Genomic DNA, 19,262 nt, shown 5'->3' with positions numbered 1-19,262 from the left:
GGCAAGTTCTTAGCATTATGGGGACAGCAATAACTTCTTATAAGATATAAAGGTGGCTTTTTAAATATGCAATTCAAGGCAACAGGTCTATGGAATGCCAACCATGTGCAACAATGCTGTAAATGTTATAAGGGTTGCATGACCACCAACCTTTGTGTCTTTCAATATGAAGGAGAAATCACTTATATGATCTCCATCTTCTGGTACAGGCTTAAGTACAATCATTTTTTGAACCCAACAGTTTTTGTTCCTTAAGCATAATTAATACTTAAAAGCAGTGAGAAGTCACTATTAGCCAACCTTGTTGAAGTTGAAAAAAGTGTGGGACAGACAGCTTGGACTTCTCAATGTTTGGTTTATACTTGAAGAGAGACTCTTTCTGGGCTTGTGTATGTTCAAGACAGACATTTCTAACTTGGACTGTATTAAAATGTCTATGAAAAGGAAGGTCTGGGTGGTGGCGAGGTCTGTGTGTTGCTCTGCACTTTGGAAGGACATTTTTCCCTCGCTACTGAAGATCAGGATATGGACCTAGTGGAAAATGGAAGAAGAATATAAGGCCTGTCTGGTTCTCGGAGCTGACATGAGTCACATGTGGTCAGATGTAGGGACCAGGTGGGTGGGCTGGAGGTTTGCTTGGGTCTATCTTGACCCCCACAGACATCAGTCAGATAAATGTCCATGTGTCCTTGAATGTAAGCAACTGTAGTAACAACGTGGGACATGTATTACATTAAAATGTTTAGATATGAATATATCATAAAGGAAAAATAAAAGTGTATTGATTTTTAAAATAAAACTTCAATCATTAGAATGTACTTATCTTCCATTCTCAGATACTTTAAGAGTAAAACTCCCCTAAGGGAGCTGGAGGACATGGTCCTAGTCATAGAAAGTTACCTCTGCATGGTATGCTCTTATTTGCTTGAGCTCTGCTACAAAATCTTCTTCCCTACTTAGAGACACACTTGGCATCTGGAATGACAGTAGTGACCCTACCTGGTGACATCATTAATTAGCCGTGTCTGCAGGAGCAGGTTCCTCCGGGGTAGTAGGTTGTCACAGATCAGATTCTGGTTGGCTCTTACTGCAACCCCATTGCAGAGACAGAGGGAACACAGGACATCGAGAACCTGCCAGAGGACAACACCGACCCCTAAACCTCAGCTCCAAGAGTAGGGGTACAGTGTGCAGAACTTAATCACCATCACACACAAAAGTAGTAGGAGGCCTGTTGGGTGGGGGTGATCAAAGAATATGTGGAAAACTAGCCTCGACCTGGAAGAGTCTTATTCAGGAGGAGTGACTGATGCTCCAGCAGCAGCTGCTACTGGTATCCTTTCAGACCACTGCCTTAGTCTTACACTCCATCTCTCCAGACTGTGCATTCCACATGTGGTCCAATTCTATTACGGTGAGAACCTAAACTATGGAGACATGCTGTCGAGCCAGGGTCAGTACTAGAGTGTGGTGAGATTCTCAAGGCACCCAATCCAGTCGCTGCTCCCTTGCCCAGTCATTAAATCAAATGCTGTCCACAGGCCTTGCAAACCAGCTTCACAGTCTTACCCAGCCCGCGTGCACTGAGGATTAGTGAGGTGCTCAGACAACTGGGAATAACAAGCATTCAGAGCCCATTTGCTTGGGATCTGGAATGCAGCAGGCTTGCGACCCTCAGACAGTGGTGCAGATTCCGGTTCTTGGGTATCTTGTTTTGATATCATCAGCGTGCATTAAGATGCTCATAAGTTCCTAAAAACCAGTGTTCAGAGTGTTTCACTGACTCTCTTCCTCCCACCTGGAAGCACAGCAAACCTGCAAGAGCCTAGGTAATTCATAATTCTGAGAAACTTGTCACCAAGCCACCGTGGCTGTTTCCAGTTGCCTGGCAAGTGGAAAAGGCTCTCCTCCTCCATGCTGTCATCTCATTTGCTCTATCTCATTGTGCCCCATCCCCTTATATCCAGATTTTGTGTTTGTACCACAGCAGAGCAAACACTGGTGGGGCAGGCACTATTCCTCTCTTCCGAACAGGGAGGAATGTGCAAATAGCAGTCGATAAATAAGAGCCACACTGACAGGAAGGTGGGCAAATACATTTCAGTCTTTTGAAATGGCCACTGAAGACCCAGCACTTGGCAAGGTTGGATACCTTAAGGTGGTTGATGGCATTTGTGTCTATAATTCTCACAAACCAATTTTCTACCTGACTCCCTGAATGTCAATTTCATTCCAGACAAATACAGAGCACATTTATGGGTCAAACAGAAAAAGAAGCCCCAAGGCAGCTTTACAGGGCACTCTTACTGTTACCACTCCATGACAGATACCAGCTGTGGAAACTCGAAATCCAGAGGGTGATTTCTCATTCTAAGCAAAGAGCCTTGGATGGCCAGGAAATTAAATACTTTCCATTGGGCACATCATACACTTTCATCTGTTTTGCCTTGGAGTGATAGCTTCGGGAACCTTGCTGTCACAGCCAGAGCAAAAGCTGAGCTTAATTCATCCATAATAGCAACAGCAAAGAGAAATAAAGACGACAAGAATCATACAGTCTGATAGAGCAATGCTCACCTATAAACAGTTGACACCATAAAGATGACATTTCTTCATGTATGATGGGGGAATAGGGACACCTTTCTGAAAGTATTGAAAGGGACCCTTTCCAATGAGAAGCAGGCATAGATGGACTGTACCAAGAGAGCTCACAGGCTTCTTGCCTAGAATCCATGTCTGCTTGCTAATTTCTCAGCAGCCTTTTGGAAACTTGCCTGGTGAGTTAGGTTCTGCTGAGTGTTCCCCAGACTCTGTATCCTTCTCTTCCTGAGCTGACAAGGTTTACCTTGCAGGTATGTGGGGTCATGTAACTGAGTTCTGCTCAAGAGCAACGGGGTAGATGTGATGATATCTCCCCAAGTCTCCTAAGTGTTCTCTATTATTCCCTCTGCATACGGATCCAATGCAGGGTTTACAGTGCCAGGGACTCCGTTCTCAGAGTCCTAGGCTGGCATCTTTGACAGGACTGGGAGCTTGCTAGAAACAGAGGTGCATGGATTGCTTGGCCAAGCCACAGGCCCCCCCCTCTAAATCAAAGCATTCTTGTTATAAGAAGTTCCAGCGATGTCTAGATTTGTAAGCTCATGGCAGCTAGAGATGCCCTGAGAGAGCTTGTATCTCTGAACAGACACAGAGTGGAGCCCTGCAACTGACAGGCTCTGTACAGTGATATGAGTCAAAGTACTGTATGCTAAGCTACTGAATACAGGTTTGTTTTAAACTTCCTTAATCAACAGCCCATTAGTAGAGCTGAATAATTTTCATCACATTTCTTCCAACAGGCATCCATTGATCTTTGTCTCCTTCAGCCCATGTGGGAAACATACACTTATATGGGGATCCTACTTTAAAGAAAAGAAATCTATATTAAATATCAATGCAAACATTATTTGGATGTTTTATTGTCATTAGTCTTTATGTGTAAAAACAGACTTATTTTGAAATGTTAACTGTACCTAGTTTGTGATTTTTACATCAAGCTACACATTTGATCAAAGAGTGTTTCCAGCTCCCTGGGATCAGTTTTGTTCTTCCTGTGGATGAGAACTGAGTGGCTGGCAACCATTCTCTGCTGCTGTGGCTGCCATGAAACAACTGATGCTCGGAGCTCAGGAGCAATGGTGTGGGAGTTAATGATTTGTTTACTTACATTCTACCTCCACCAACGCACGCTAAACTTTTGTTTCTGATTCATTCTTCCCAGGGACCAATGAAATTACTATTTTACCATATATTTTTCTCACAAGTGACTCAAAATTATTGTGAGACAAAAAGATAACAAAATATTTATTTGTGATAAGCCTCAGTAGTTGGGGCAAGTTATTAGGGAAGCAAGTAGATGAGTACACCATAATTATTATTTTATTAATAAAAACTAGCTCTGTGGGAAAATATAGGATAAATGCAATAATTTTATCAGTTATTCTTTTTTGCCACACAAACTAGAGTTAGTGACATTTCACTGATTTTCCTTTTGTTCTGTAAGATAAGCCATGTACATAGTATCCTATCATTCAAGGTGAGACAGAAATGGATTTGGGTTCTATTCACTTACTAATTTTGCTTATTAAATTTTTGAAAAGCATGTATGGATCCCTACATCATTAAGTCTATGAGCTTGACCTTGTACTGACCACAATGATAGTTTCTATCATGAGGTAACTCACAATGGATAAGAGAAATATTCTGTGAAAATAACCACAGTGAAATGCAAATTAGAATAGCTGCTACAACATAAAAAAGTGTTGTGTAAGAGTAGAGATGGGGAGATCAATTACAACTGGGATATTTGAAGTTTCATGGAAGGAGTGTAATTTAAATTAAGTTTTGAAGAGTGGACAAAAGTTTCAGTGTTGCTTTTTAATTGACAAGAGGAGAATGTTGTCCTGGAAAAGTTGGAAGGGAGGAGGTATGGATGGATTCACAAAAATAAAATCACTGGGAGGTCAAAGGTGAGAGTGCATTCAATTGGAATGGAGTTGATCCTATGCCCACTTCTCTTCTTTCCATAAAGATCGTGTTCTTTCGTATAACTTGTGATCTCAAATGAGGTAAAGCTTCAGATGACAAGCAATGCATTCTATATAGTGACCAAACTACCGGTTTAAACAGGATAGAGAGGAAGTGGATGTGCTGCTCTTAGACACAGTCTTGATGCTAAGCAAATGGCTGGAGGTGCTATGGAATAAGAATGGATCCCAACCTCCACTACATACACAAGCTCTGTAAAGGCACTTTCGTGGATAATGGGGGCCCTCAAGCTCAATGTTAAAATATGACGGCCTTCAACTGTCGGGGGTCCCACTTTGAAGAGCTTTATATTTAGGTAATTCTAAAAACAAAATTAATATCCTCCCAGGATAATAGGGCCATAGGAAATCTTCACCCTCTTCAGTTTGAGATACTAGCAAGAACTATAAATGTTTGCTTCCAGCATGTCATCAACTAGCTGAGAGGCCCCTGGAAAATTGCTGAATTTCAAGGGCCCCTGTTCTGCATTTTTGCCTCTGCAAATGCAAAGAATAAGAACACTGCCTCCCTGGACACATGGGGAAGGGCCCAGGATCAGCATAGGAAGACTTGGTGGACTTTGCTGAGCTCCCGTTGAGGGTCCTACCCTGCCTGGGGAGTAGTGGGTGGATGGGGTTGGGGGGATGGGCTGGGGGTGGGGGAGAAAGTTTGGGGGTGAGGGGAGGGAGAGGGAGAAGGGACTTGAAATAAGCTTGTTCCCTATCTAGAACTAATAAAATAAAATAAAATTAAAAAAAAAATACAAAGTGATAAAACAATAAAAAAAAAAAAAAAAAGAACACTGCCTCAGAGGGGCATGGTAAAGTATAAAGAGGATGCGTGTGGACATGGGTACCTGGTATCCCAAGAGTGAAAAAGAAAGGTATTTGTCACTGCCATCATCACCACATCATTAACAGATGACTGTCCAGGTTCCCTGAGACTCCAGAATTCTACATATTGTGAGTAACTGTTTTCATGGAAAACCTAGTGGATGAGAGAGACTTTGAAATGCTCAGGCTACAGAAAGCACAGAACAGTAGATAGAGGAACACTTCATTGGAATTTCCTAAGCCAAACACTCAGCAAGTTGTTTGTAAAATTACCCCTAAGATACAAATGATACTTTGAGCCTAAGACACTCATGGCACAAAAATCTATCAAATATCAAAATAGGTCATCCTTGATCCGACTGTAGCAAGGCCCCAACATAATGAAACCAGGGCAGTCTCCTTTTTTATGGCTTCTTTGTCTTCAGTGCTAGACAAATGGCTCAAGCCATTCATTTTTTCTATGCTTATCAGTCATTCTTACTACATTTTTGCAGGGAGGAACATGTTGGAATGTACAGAAGCTGGACAAAGGCTCAAGCCTCACGCTTGCTTTTGATTTACCACATCCGAGAAAGCAATTACAAACCCCACATATTTTCTTCTTTGCCAAGCAATTTCACAGATGTTAAGGACCATAGCTTTTCTGTTTCCTCAGGCTGGTGCATATCATGCAGTCAGTGCTTCAGGGGCTCCTTTTCCTGGACCGAAACACATCCCCCAATACAGTTCCCTTCCCACAAAATGATGGTAGGAGAGAGCTGGGGACTTAACATCACCCTTTAGAATTCCTGGCAGCTCAGGTATACCTCATATGTTCAATCAAATCATGCACCGCTAAGCTTATAGATCCTAGAGTGAGAGCCAATCTTGTTCAACTGGCCCCACAGTGAGATGTGTATTAAGGGCTAATGATAATGGGCTGGGCTTAGGAAGCTGGGGAAACCCAGACCATTTAAGATTCAGTGAGGCTGGCTGTCTTGGAGTGAGTCTGTAGATTTTTCAGACTCCCAGTTTCCCAAAGCTTTTGTCAAAATCATCAAGAGACTATGTATCATGCTTTCAACAACACAGAATGGATATTAGTGTGAGGGAAAGAAAAGGCAGGAAAACAAACCACTAGGAGTGGCCTTCCTGCCATACCCACCTTGTGATTCCGCCCATGCTTATCCAGGAGGGAGATGATGGACTTGATGTGGCCCTCTGCTATCAGGTTTAAGGCTTCCGGGCTTTCGATCAAGATGCAGTGCAAGACCTCCAAAATACCTGCATGAATGTCATGACAATCATTGGCCGTTCAGCGAGCTGAAGAACTGGCCAAATTTAGAAACCCAAGAGTAAAAAGAGCATCCTAAGGGGCCAGAATGGCACAATTTGTTGACTCTACTAAACCTTCCTAGCCAGAAGAGAGATGTAGTAATTTCTGGTAGATTCCAAGGGCCCCAAAGCCACATAGCCTGTAATTTAGAGGTGAGTTTAATTCAACACTAACTTAATTCTCCCTCTCCTAGACAGTAACATGATTTTTGTCAGACATAGGAAAACAGCTGTAAGGTGGGATTCTTAGATTGACCAAACCAGACAGTACTTCATTTAAATACAGATATATAAGCACTTTCCCAGTTTACCTATAGCTCACAAAGATGATGCAAGCAATTTGTAAATATTCTGACTTTATTCTCAGATTAAGTGTTTTTTTAAGGACAGAAATTAGTGGCTATTATTGATGTCCTAATATAGCTAGTAGAGTATGAGCTTGAGAAGCAAACTGTTTGACTTCATTGGCACAGAGGATGGGTTTCTGTGTACAGTTTGAGGCCCTAAGGTAAAGAATATTCCTGTAGCATGGCATATACAAGGTTAACATCATGATGGGAATCCAAGGGAAGTAGCTGGCCAAGAGCTTCTCTGGTTTTATTTTTAAAAATTCCTTAATTCGGTTTTACTCAAGCAAGGTATTCTTAACTTGTCCTGAAATACAATTTCACTAACAAAAGAAGGCACCAGAGAGAAGAAAAGCTTAAAATGATGTGAGCAGGACGGAGGTCCTTGGGGGACCATTCCTTGGCTGGTTTCCTCAAGCACCTGCCACCTCTAGACTGTAAGAAAAGCATCAAAAGACTGCAGCTTCCCATAGGACGCACACACCTGCAGTGTGCACTCATCTTATAATTGAATTGCTCAGCCTGTGCGTGGTTACTTAGTGATGATGGCCATGATACTTAATTCTCCGAGAGTCATCAGGAAGGGCCATAGATCAAGGAATAGGAAAGACCATTGGGGGTGGGTGGGAGAGGATTGTTTACCTTAAGTGAAAGGCCATCCTTTAATTCTGCTAAAGAGGTGTTCATTCTAAACACAAAGGCATTGGTGGAGCAGGAAGAGGCCAGCATCACTGGGTGTGTGAAGCATCATGGAATAAAGGCAAAGGCACAGGATGTAAAATTAAGCAAAAGAGGAAGGATTAGAGAAGCCCAAGTTAGATTCTGTTAAATAAAGGCATATCCTTGTCAGGAAGCATTGAACATTGTTTCTTTTGTTGTTGTTGTTGAATTGAGGATTATTGGCCACCAAATGGAAATGAGTCAATTCTGTTTTCATTTCTACAAAACGGGGGTGGGGGGGGAATTACAAAGTTAAATTTTGTTGCTCCTTTTAGTTCTTACCTGAGGAAGATTCTAGTCTGTCCAATTTACTAATTAACCAGTCAAGGTTATTGGAGAATTGAGCACAATTGTTTCTGTTTCCACGAATGAGAGCAGCTGAAACCGAGGGGGGAAAATTGATCATGTAGGTTAAAGGGCATAATGATGAAGAAAGACTTGGAAAGCTGTTGAGTGATTCACAAGCTTAGCTCTGAAAAAGTCCCAAATGGCAATCTTTCCCTTTCTGGCCCTTTGACAATCCCCATTCCTACATTTAGGGGAATTAAAATCTATCACTTACTCCCTCTCTCACACGTACTCTGGCTACATGACCTTGGCATACATTCTTGGCTACCACAGCTGACAACTTCTAGCTATAACTTGGAAACTACAATAAGCTATTAGTTAACAGTGATTAAACCGGTTAGAAGAGAATGTTCAACAAATGGCCTCCAAGGAATTCTAAACTTCAAGTTAACAACCCATGTAGCCTTACATGTCTTCCCTGAGAGGAGGCACTGCGTGTATACTCACCTAGCAATTTGTAGAGCAGGTTCAGAATTTCTTTCCAGGCCATGCCACTCTCTTCCCTTGCGATCCCTGCAAAGTGTGCTACACTATTGTAGATATTTAAGCGATCAATGCAGTTCAATACCAGGGCCAACATTCCCTGGGGAGAATTGAGGAAAAGATCAGCATTTCTTGATAAAAAGGCACTGTGGATTCCTTAGTTCATTTTTCTCCCATATCTATCACCTCCTAAAACTGACAGTACTTATATGGTAGCAGATTTTCATGGTGCCAGCAGAGCTTTTTCTTCTTAAAAACAAAATACACATTTTTAAAAAATGCCTCGTAGACCTAAATAACATCCATTTGTGGAGTGAGTCAGCAGTCTCTTGTGACAGGTTTGTCCCCATGTGCTGTGTTTCACTTAGTCCAAGGACACAGCAAGGAAGACAGAGTATGAATGAGACATGAACAAACCTTATTTCCATCTGATGGGAAGTGATTCAGACTCAGAAAATGCTCAGGGTCTAGCACCTACTTCCATCCTAAACCTCAAATTCAAGAAATCTCATTCATATCACGGTTTCTGATTTTGTGATTTATGAGATTTCTGTGTGCGCTAGTCTGTGTGTCTCTGTGTCTATATGTGTACTTGTACTTTTTTTTTTCTTAGGGAGGGGGTGTCTTTTTTTCTTTTTCTTTTTTCCTATTCTTTTAAAAAAATTTGGGGGGCCTTTTTTGTTTTCTAATGAGAGAGAGAAAGAAAGGGTTTGGATTTGGGTGGGGTGTGTGGGAAGGATCTGGGAGGAGTTTGGGGGGATAACTGTGATCAGAATATATTGTATGAAAAAATATTTTTCAATGAAAAGGGAAATTTATTCATTTGCATCAGACAAGCATGTTCACTTTCCTTGTCCCTAGGTGTGGCTTAGAGACAAGAAGCATAAAGAGCATTTTCAACCACCTTTCCAACATTTTCTTACTAGATGATGGCACCTCCCCCACACAAGAACATCTGAGCCTACTTATGTGTAGGAGGGAGATAGTGAATGCCATTTAAATAGTCTACAACACATGCAGAAGGCCTCCAAGTCCTCCTTTGCTAAAATCTGAAGACTGGACAGGGATTGTTGTATATCCCACATCAACCACTTGGGATGAATCTGCAGGCATGGAGTGCTGGGGAAGTCCACCACAGCCTAGTGGGACCAGATCATCATTCCTGAGTTCAGAAGAGGCCATCGCTGCAGGCAAGAATGGGGTCAGAAGAGGCTGAATCTCAGGACACCACACTGCCATTTAATGTTTCCTTCACATTTAGTCCCTACCCCAGTGACTCAGATGTTCACTGTCTAATAGCAGATACGCCATCATCTGTATCCTTCAAACCTGCTTCCCAGATGCTTCTGTTGTGATGAAATATAAGCATTTGCATTTTTCAAGCTGGTTTCCTAGGTAATTCTTACATATCCCAAAATTTGTGGATGGCAACCAATGACATGATATAACAAGCTGATATTTTTGTTTGTGGATTCTGGATACAGATTCACAATGAAGCATCAAATCCTAAACAGTCTGAATGGACCAACCATCATTAATTTACCACTGGTGGGTGTCAGGGAATATCAATCTCCAGTAAATCCTTTTCTTTCCAGCTTCTGGAAAGCTTCTTATTCTTGAGTCTGCTCATGAATATGTACATGCGTACAGACAGAGCTAAGCTGCAGCCATAGGGATATTTCAGCTCCGAATGCAAAGAGAACCAATCGACCAATTGATCAATCAATCCATCAATCTCTCTTGACTTACCTCCTCCTTGAAAAGATTCTGTCTGTTTTTGAGAGAACGGAGCTTATTCTGTTTGTCTTCATGCTGCATCTCTTCCTCTGGTGGCTGGAAGTAGGCAATCAAGTCCTGTAGGGTCTGCAGGACCTCTTCTATTGGCAAGGTGACAGGGGCAGTTGTGCGATTGTTTCCACTAAAAAACCATGAGATGACACTGCTCAGGCACCAGGTACCAGCAGGGCACTGATGAACGTCTACTGGGTGCTTACTCCTTCCAGCTCCTTCCAGGGCACAGTGACTGCTTGATGGGGTAGTCATTGCACCAACAACCACAAGATGAAGTGTACCCAGCAACACAGCATTGGGAGACAATATTTGTATTCATTGAAAGCTATGTCATAAACAAGGGAACATGATTCCTTTTGGCACATTTATTTTCAAGCAACTTACAGTTTATCCTGTTGCATTGCTATGCTCAGCACTCAGTGCCAAACAGGTCTTCCCTGAGTGTCTAATGATGATTTCTGTGTAATCTAAAAGGGAATGTCGAGTGTGTTTACTAGGATGTTGGTTTCTATCTGCAGCAGATGGTTCACTTCCATTCATCCCTGTCTGTCTGTCACACTTTCTCTTTAAATAAACAACACTTGGAAAAAACGACAAAGGTATTAACCTACAATACTACTCCTTAAATCTGTGATACCTTCTCAGAATAGATTAAACATGGGGCTGAGGAGGTGGGGGGTCTCTCCATCTATACCACCTTGTCTTCTTCCTCTCCCTACATACTTTCTCTCTCCAAGTGTCTTCTGATGCATATGTATATCGTTTTGTATTTGCGTGTGTGTACACACCTGTCTTCTGTCATCTAAGTGTTAATGTCAGCTTTGCTCTCTGTGTCCGCTTCCTACCTTTGGATCCTTCTCCCCCTGGATTCCCTCCCTCTGCAATACCTCCCTTTCCAGGCTCTCTTAGCTTAAGTAACTGCTCCTCTTGGCTTCTATTCCTTCTTAATGCTAAACTTAAAGGGCTACTGTCAATAACTTGGCTTTATGCATATTTCTGAGAGTCTCTATCTACCACTTTGCTCATTTGTCCTCCTGCACTGTTCTTAGCAACTGTACAGAGGGTGAGGAAAAAAACAACGGAATTTTACTTTCTTTCTTCATTGCTCTCTCTTGCTCTGTTCCTATTCTATGATCTAGATTTGCCTTCTCAGAAGGCGACTGCATACTGTGCCTTCTCAGAAGAGATGGAAGACAAGAGTCTGTTTCCAAATTATTTTTCCTCTTTCATTTCCTAGCTGTTACAAAGTTGTCACTTCCTCTGCACGGATTTGTCATTAGTTGTTCTTTCTTCTAAAAGATCCCATGGTGACTGGGAGAAATAAGGGCTCCATTGAGGATGAAGAATCTAGAAGAACTGAAGAAGGGAGTTCATTGTATACAAAAACTTGACAAAATTAAATAAACTTCAGGATTATGAAAACTGGCCAAATGTATATATATCAAATTGGGAGGTGGTATTCTTGTTTGTTTGTTTTTTATAAGCAAACCTTGGTGAGAACAGTGGGAGTCTATTGTCTTTTAGGTTAGGGAAGCTTTTCAGTCAGTTTCAGGGCAAAGACTTCCAATATGGCAGGGCAGACAAAGGACAAGGACTGGCCAGGGTCCACACCATCTATTCATATCTGGGTGAATGTGGGGCCTCACAAAGATAGAAAATAAACTCCAAGTTTGAACTGTAAGCTTCCTGAATTTCAAACTGTATTTTGCAGCCAAACATAGACCCATCAGTGAATGTTAGACAAGAAATGATAAAGAAAGTCCTTGAGAAGTTAATGGCTACAGACAGGAGGTAGCACCCACACAAAGAAATAGAGAAAAAGGTGAGGAGACATTATAATGAAACAAGTATTCAAATATGATGTTCTGTTTTGGTCTTCTAATTGATTCAACAAACCATTCTGTAAAACCATCATAGTAAAACTGTATTGCTATGCACTTCTAACACATGGAAACATCACCATGGCAATGTTGCAACAAAGGAGGGGGGAGAGAGTAGAATAATAATGGAATAAACATGCTTTACTTAAGTTAGCATGAATTTGAAATAGGTTGTTTCAAGTTACATATACATTGTATTACTAAGAAAAAACCCAATAAAATGAAAATAAACAAATTCCCCAAAACTAAAACAGTATACTAGAAATATATACTTAATCCTGAAGAAGGTAGTAAAAGACAGAACAAAAGAGAGAACAAAAGAGTAAAATGACAATTATAAATATAAGCATCTACTTAATTAAACATAAGTGCATTAAACACACTGACAAAAAGAACAATTGTCATACTTGATTTGAAGAAAAAACCCTAATATATGAAATCTCCAGGAGACATAGCTAAGAGTCAAAGCTGCTTATGAGGTGAAAGCGTAGGAATGAAGATGTTCTGTATGTGTGATATTGAGGGACTCTACAAAGTTAAGTGAAAAGGTTTGTAGAGAAGATAAGATAATTTATAATTTCAAAAGAGACAACTTCTCAAGGCAATGTATATATTATAAAAATAAGCATATGACAACTTATGAAGAAAAACATACAGCCTCAAGTTAGAAGACAAAATTCTGTAACAGAAATGTCAATACCTTATTCTCAGTCACTTAAAGTAGTAAATCTTATTAACAAAGGACCAGAACACAAGACAAAGAAAAAGTATTTGACAAAATCTAACCCCTATTCAAGACAAAAACCACAGTGAATTTCTAGAAACAGATGACTTGGTAAAGGGCATTTTTAAAGATCCTGCAAAAAACACTGAGCCTAATGGGGGGGGGGTCGACGTTTTCCTCCTAAGATTAGAAATAAAACAAGAATATCTGCTCACAGCATCATCATTACACACAGCACTGGATGTTCTAGTCTGTACAAGCAGGGGAAAAAAGAAATATTTTCCTACTGAAAAGAAAAAAATACTCTTTTTATTCATAGATGACCTGATGTTTTATCTAGAAAACTCTTAAAACTCTACACTAAAATGAAGCCCCTAGAATTGAAACACAATTTTAATGATGTTTCTGGATACATGATTAATATACATGCACACACATAAAATAAATTTATTAAAAAAATTAAAAAGAAAATGAGAAGAAAATCCACAGATTAGTATACAATACTTATAAATCATAAATTTGGTAAATGACTTGTACTAGCAAGTTCACTGAACTTAGAAATCTCAATTAGAAGACAAATGACTCAATTTTTAAGAGGCAAACACTTTTGATTATACTGCACCAAACAAGATGTATGAATGGCCACAAAATACATGAAAAGATGTTTTGATACCATTATTCATTCTGGAAATGCAAATCCAAACTATTTCACCTCATCTATGCAATGATTACAAGGTTGGTAGGAGACATGAGAGGATGGGAGGGAGAGGGACCGGGTGGGGGTGGGGAAATTGATACGTAAAATGATTGTTTCTAATAAAAAAAGGAAAAATATTAAAAATCACTGACCAAGAGCAAATATAGGTAAGGATACCGGGAAAATGGAACTCCATTCATCTATGAGGGGACTCTAAATGATATATACCCCCTTGGGAAACAGTTGTTTTCAGTTTGTTAAAAGTTAAGCATGTCCCACATGGCAATGTATGCCTGAAATTTCAGCACCAGGGAGGTTGAGTCAGGAGGATCAGGAGATCAAGGTCATCCTGGGCAATACGGAAATATGCTGTTTCTGGGGAAATGAACAGGTCTGGGGTTATAGCTCAAATGGTAGAGTCCTTGCCTGGCAGGTGCAAAACCCTGAGTTCAACACCAGCAGAGATCGAGAGCTCAATTGATGGATGAATGGTCAAACAAAATATGGTATGTGCATTCAATAGGATGGTTATCATCTTTGGAAAGGAATGAAATTTTGATAAATGAATTAAACACTAAAATCATTTTGCTATGTGAAATAAACAATGCACAGAGCAGCTAAGATTATGCAATTCTACTTCATGATGTACTTAGGAAAGTAAAACACAGAGACACTGTAAGGAGAATGGGGAAGATTATTAAACTGGCACAAGGATATAGTGTGCTGGGATGGCGAGTTGTGGGGATGGTTGCACAGCAGTACAAATTCAGTCAAAGCCATTGAGATGAACACCTAGAAATGACTAAAAGTGGGGACTAGGGTGATGACTCTCTAAGTAGAGTGCTGGCTCTGCAAGAAAGAGGACTTGATTTGGATTCCCAAGACCTATGCAAAAACCATTCATCCCAGTGAGTGCTGGCAAAGACTGGATGGTGGGAACAAAGACAAGCCAGTCCAGCCAACCAGCAAGCTCCATGTTCAGTGAGAGATTCTGTCTCCAAAAGTAAGGAGGGGGCAATAGAAGAAGACACTTAACATTGACTTCTGAACTTCACAGGAGAACATCCAGAAGTGTCTACATGCATACATATGACATACCACACACACACACACACACACACACACACACATGCTCACACATGCGTGCACGCTTTTACACATCTAAAAACATTTACACTAATATGTATAGAAGTACTTACAAAATGACAAAAATGGAAATAATTCATGGTTCTACGTATCCATTTATCTACAGGTAAGTCTATGTACACACAAGTATACTTTATACATACATACACATATAATAATGCAGATATTGTTTGTTAGTTTTAAAAAGACAATATGAATGAACCTCAAAAATATAATACTGAGTGAAAAGGGCAGATTCAAAAGGTAATATATATCTATTTAATCAATTTATTGTTTTAAGTCTAGACAAAACAGGGCTGTGAGTGGCAACTGGACCAAACTTCAGTGGGCATAAGACACTGTAGGGAAATGGAAATACTCTAAATGATCACTTCACAGCTCTGTAGACATATTAAATCTTACTGAATTATATACTTATGAGAGTGAACTTTATGATATATAAACTCTGCCTCAATAAGCTGTTTAAAAATAATTTTCCCTTGTGGATTCTTGGGAGTTACCCTAGGATCAGGTTTCCCTCCATATGTGGGAGAGAGTTGTGTAGCTTGAACTAGCTGAGTGCCCCTGGCAGTAGGACTATGATACAATCCTGGTCCATGAGCTAGCTTGTTGGAGCCCACTCCCCATGGTGGGATGCCATGTTCAGTCTTAATGCATGGGAGAGGGGCTGGCCCTACCCCAAACTATTGTGCTAGACTACATTGACTCCTTATGGGAGCCCTTACTCATGAGGAAGAGTGGCCTGGGGTGGGCTGGGGGGAGACAAAGGGGGTGAGAAGAGGTGTAGGAGAACTGTGGTTGGAATGTAAAATGACATCAAAAAAATGAAAAAAATCACAACACTTAAAAAATTACCCATTGTCAGGCTTGTAACTCTCATTAGCTATGTAATAACAGTTTTATTGAAATATTAATTCACATTTCATACAAGCACACATTTAAAGGATAGAATTCAGTGGCTTAATGATGTTTAGCATCGTCATAGTTATGCAAATTGGAAACCATTTCAGAACTCTATCATTAGCTTTCTTCCCCACCACCAATCAGTCATCCTCTAGCTCTCATTAACCAATGATTTCCTTCCTGTGTCTACAGATTTGCCCATTCAGTTCCTGTAAAGAGACCACACAGTGAATGACTTTTTTCACTTAACATTCTTTGATTATACCCATGTGAACAAAAGGCAAAAGGCAAAAGGCATATCATACTATGTTATGATATGCACGGGTATTTCTTTATTCTATTTTATTAATATGGCACATTTTATTCATCTGTTTGCAAACTGATAAACATTTGGGTTAATTTTGCATTGGCGCTATTATAAATAGCACTGCTATGTCTATTTATGGACATTGTTTTGTTCCTATGTTTTCATTTTTCTTGTGCATATACCTAGGAGTTGAATTGATGGGTCCTGTAGTAACTCTTATATTTAACCTACAAAGACACATCTAGATTGTCATCCAAAGTGGCTGCTACATTTTACAATCCCATTCAGCAGTGAAGATTCCAGTTTCATCCCACATTTCTTATTTAACATGTTTTATCTTAGTGGGTATCGACAGGTGTTTCACTGGGATCTGTGTTGTCATTTTCCTGAAAGTTAATGATTAAAACTGAATATCTTTTAATGTGTTCCCTGGTCATTCGTATATATTCTTTTAAGACATTTCTACTCAGGACCATTGACTATTTTAATCAGTTGTTTAACTTTCTCTATCACTGAAAGTTCCTGTTCTTTCTCCTAGATACAAACCCCTTATCAGATATATAACTTATGAACATTTTCTTCCTTTATGTGAATTGTCTTCAGTTACTTTATTGCATCCTTTACAGTGAAATCATTGCAAATTTCAAAAAAGTCCAATTTATTTATTTTACCTTTGTTGCTTTTGCATATTTAGATCTTTGATTCATTTGGAGTTAAGTTCTACAGGTGAGGTTAAAGCTGTTGACATTAAAGACAGTTTAACACAAATGTTATGAGACCTGGAGGACAGATAAGAAAGCCATCTACCACAAGGGTGATGGATTGGATGCTAGTCAGGACCTTATGAACAACGTGTTTGCATGCAATTTTCTCTCTGATTAAATTCTAACCGATGGAATGAATGCAATGATCTAGATGTTATCATTTATAAAAATGAAATACCATTAATTCCCCATTCTTCCCTTTTGCATGGCATACCTTAGGTATGTTGACATTAATAAGCTATTTTTGACCATGCAGATGAAGAAAATTTGTTTAAATGATTCTCCATTCTGACTGAATGTTAGAATCATCAGAGAGGCTTCAATGAAGTAGTGACATTTGGCTTTTGTTGTTATTATTGAGACAGCAGCTCATTATATAGCCCAGATTGGCCTAGAATTCAAAAAATCCTCCCACTGTAGCCATTAATAGAAGGATTACAGCCTGGGCCCTGTTAACTTCTGGCTCTTGGATCATGCCTCTGGACTTTTGAGAAAGTTGAATTGAGACACAGCATAGAAATCATAGTGTTAAATGCTGCCTCGATGAATCTAACACTTAACCATGGTTAAGAGCTCTACTCTGGGGAATGATGTCTTGAACTTTAGAACACACAGGCAGGCATCACCTAGGCCAGTGCTTCTCAACCTTCCTAATTCGGTGACTCTTTAATAAGCTCCTCATGTAGTGGTCACCCCAAACATAAAATTATTTCATTGCTACTTCATAACTCCAATTTTGCTACTGTTATGAAATATAATGTACATATCTGATATGCAGGATATACAATGCCAAAAGGGGTAATGACCTATAGGTTGAAAACCACTGACTTAGGCAAACAATTCGATAGCTCTGACTCCCTGGATGCCCGATTCAGTGGAGCTGAGGTCAGAGTTGCCTATGTAAATGTGTAACAGGTTCGTATGTGGAGCTGCTGAGCCCATACAGGAACACAATTCAGGACCCTGTGGGAGCTGCAAAAGCAGAAAGAGAGAGGGAACCTCCACCCCAGGAGCTTGGCCTGTTTTCTCCTATGCCACCTGGCTACTCCTTACTGTTATCAGGAGAAGTGCCATTTATTCTGCTCTGTAGCTAGTACTGCTTTAGCTTGCAGTGTTCTAACTACAGAGAAGTGAAGAGGTGAAGCGTGCTCACTTTATGCCAATTCACACGTACAGCTTGTACCCTGTAGGCTTTAAAGAGTTTCTTACATGAGGAAGAGTGGCTTGGGTCACTGTATTGATTCCAGCAAGATCAGTTCCTCACAGTAACTGATGAAAAAGAATCCCGAATTCTGTTTTGGCAACATGTTAAGGCTGAAGGGTTTACTGCCCAACCCAGCAGTTCAGCTACTTTTCCCAGCTACAGCCCCAGCCATAGTTGGGTAACTTAAGACTTCTGCAGCACACGGGGCAATGCTGAGAGATACAGAAAGCCTTTCTAAATAGTTTGGAGGGTTTGGGTTGGTTTCTCTCTATCCCTTTGTCCCTCTGTATTCTGTGAATACAGAAGGATAAAAAACAAAGGAAAAAAACGGACTTTTTTTACACTTTGTTTTTCATTTTGCAAAGACCTTAGCTATTCTTTGCATTAATTAATTATTCATTAACTCAAGTAACCAGTGTGGCCTTAGACACATTGGGTAAGGAGTGAAGCTGGTAGGTTACCTATGCGGCAGATTAAATTCTGTCCTAATCTCTCTTTGAGAAAAAGATATAAAGGTGATTGTAACGTCTTCCCCCAAACATTACTGGTATCAAAAGGAGGTGTGTGGGTAGGTTTGGAAGAGAAAGGGAAGGGGACAAAGTACCTGACAAACTGGCTGAATAAGGCTGTTGTGTTCCGGATGATGCGAGCAGCCTGGGACTCCTCCCGCTGGCACCTCTGCAGTGTTAATCCGTCATCCATGTGGCCTTCCTGATGGAGTATGACCTACCCACAGAGCACGGGAACAAGTCCAGGTTATACATTATCCACAGCTGGGCCACCCACATTTTCTGTGGGGTTTCCTTATTATTCTTTTCCCTAGCCAAGCTCCCCTGAGTCCATTTTGAAAACGGGACATTAACAAAGTTATTTTGCCCATATGCCCCATTACTGACATGTGAATTATTCCCACAACCTGGTGGTTTGATGAGAATGAAATTTTATGTGCCACCATGGTATGAGCTACAATAAATTTCCTGGGCCTGGATGGCCAATTTGAACGGAGAAAACATACTTTTATAATAGATTTTTTTCCTCTTTAAAATGAACACAGAGGGTTACCCTTTGGAGATGGAGAGGTCCCTTTGTTTAGACCTTTCTCCTCCATATGTAAATCAGGCAGGAGCAATTCAAAGCAAAGCTCTCTCCTGGGATCAGGGTTGGATTTCTCTACTGAAGGTCAGCTATGGCGCATTTTAGTTAACTAGCAGATGGTCAGGGAAAGCGGATTA

At 40.4% G+C, this 19,262-nt stretch overlaps 1 protein-coding gene across 1 annotated transcript in view; it reads right to left on the bottom strand.

Annotated features, from left to right (window-relative positions):
* Positions 1-19,262, bottom strand: part of Ryr3 (ryanodine receptor 3) — a 465,461-nt gene that overhangs the window by 252,663 nt on the left and 193,536 nt on the right. The window contains 6 exon segments of the mRNA XM_035447052.1: positions 1,000-1,133; positions 6,547-6,665; positions 8,066-8,161; positions 8,579-8,714; positions 10,364-10,532; positions 18,635-18,756. Coding sequence (XP_035302943.1) covers positions 1,000-1,133; positions 6,547-6,665; positions 8,066-8,161; positions 8,579-8,714; positions 10,364-10,532; positions 18,635-18,756 — 776 coding nt within the window.

This window comes from Cricetulus griseus, chromosome 6 (assembly GCF_003668045.3).
Source record: "Cricetulus griseus strain 17A/GY chromosome 6, alternate assembly CriGri-PICRH-1.0, whole genome shotgun sequence".
Classification (NCBI taxonomy): domain Eukaryota; kingdom Metazoa; phylum Chordata; class Mammalia; order Rodentia; family Cricetidae; genus Cricetulus; species Cricetulus griseus.
This window is presented reverse-complemented; position numbering and strand designations above follow the sequence as displayed.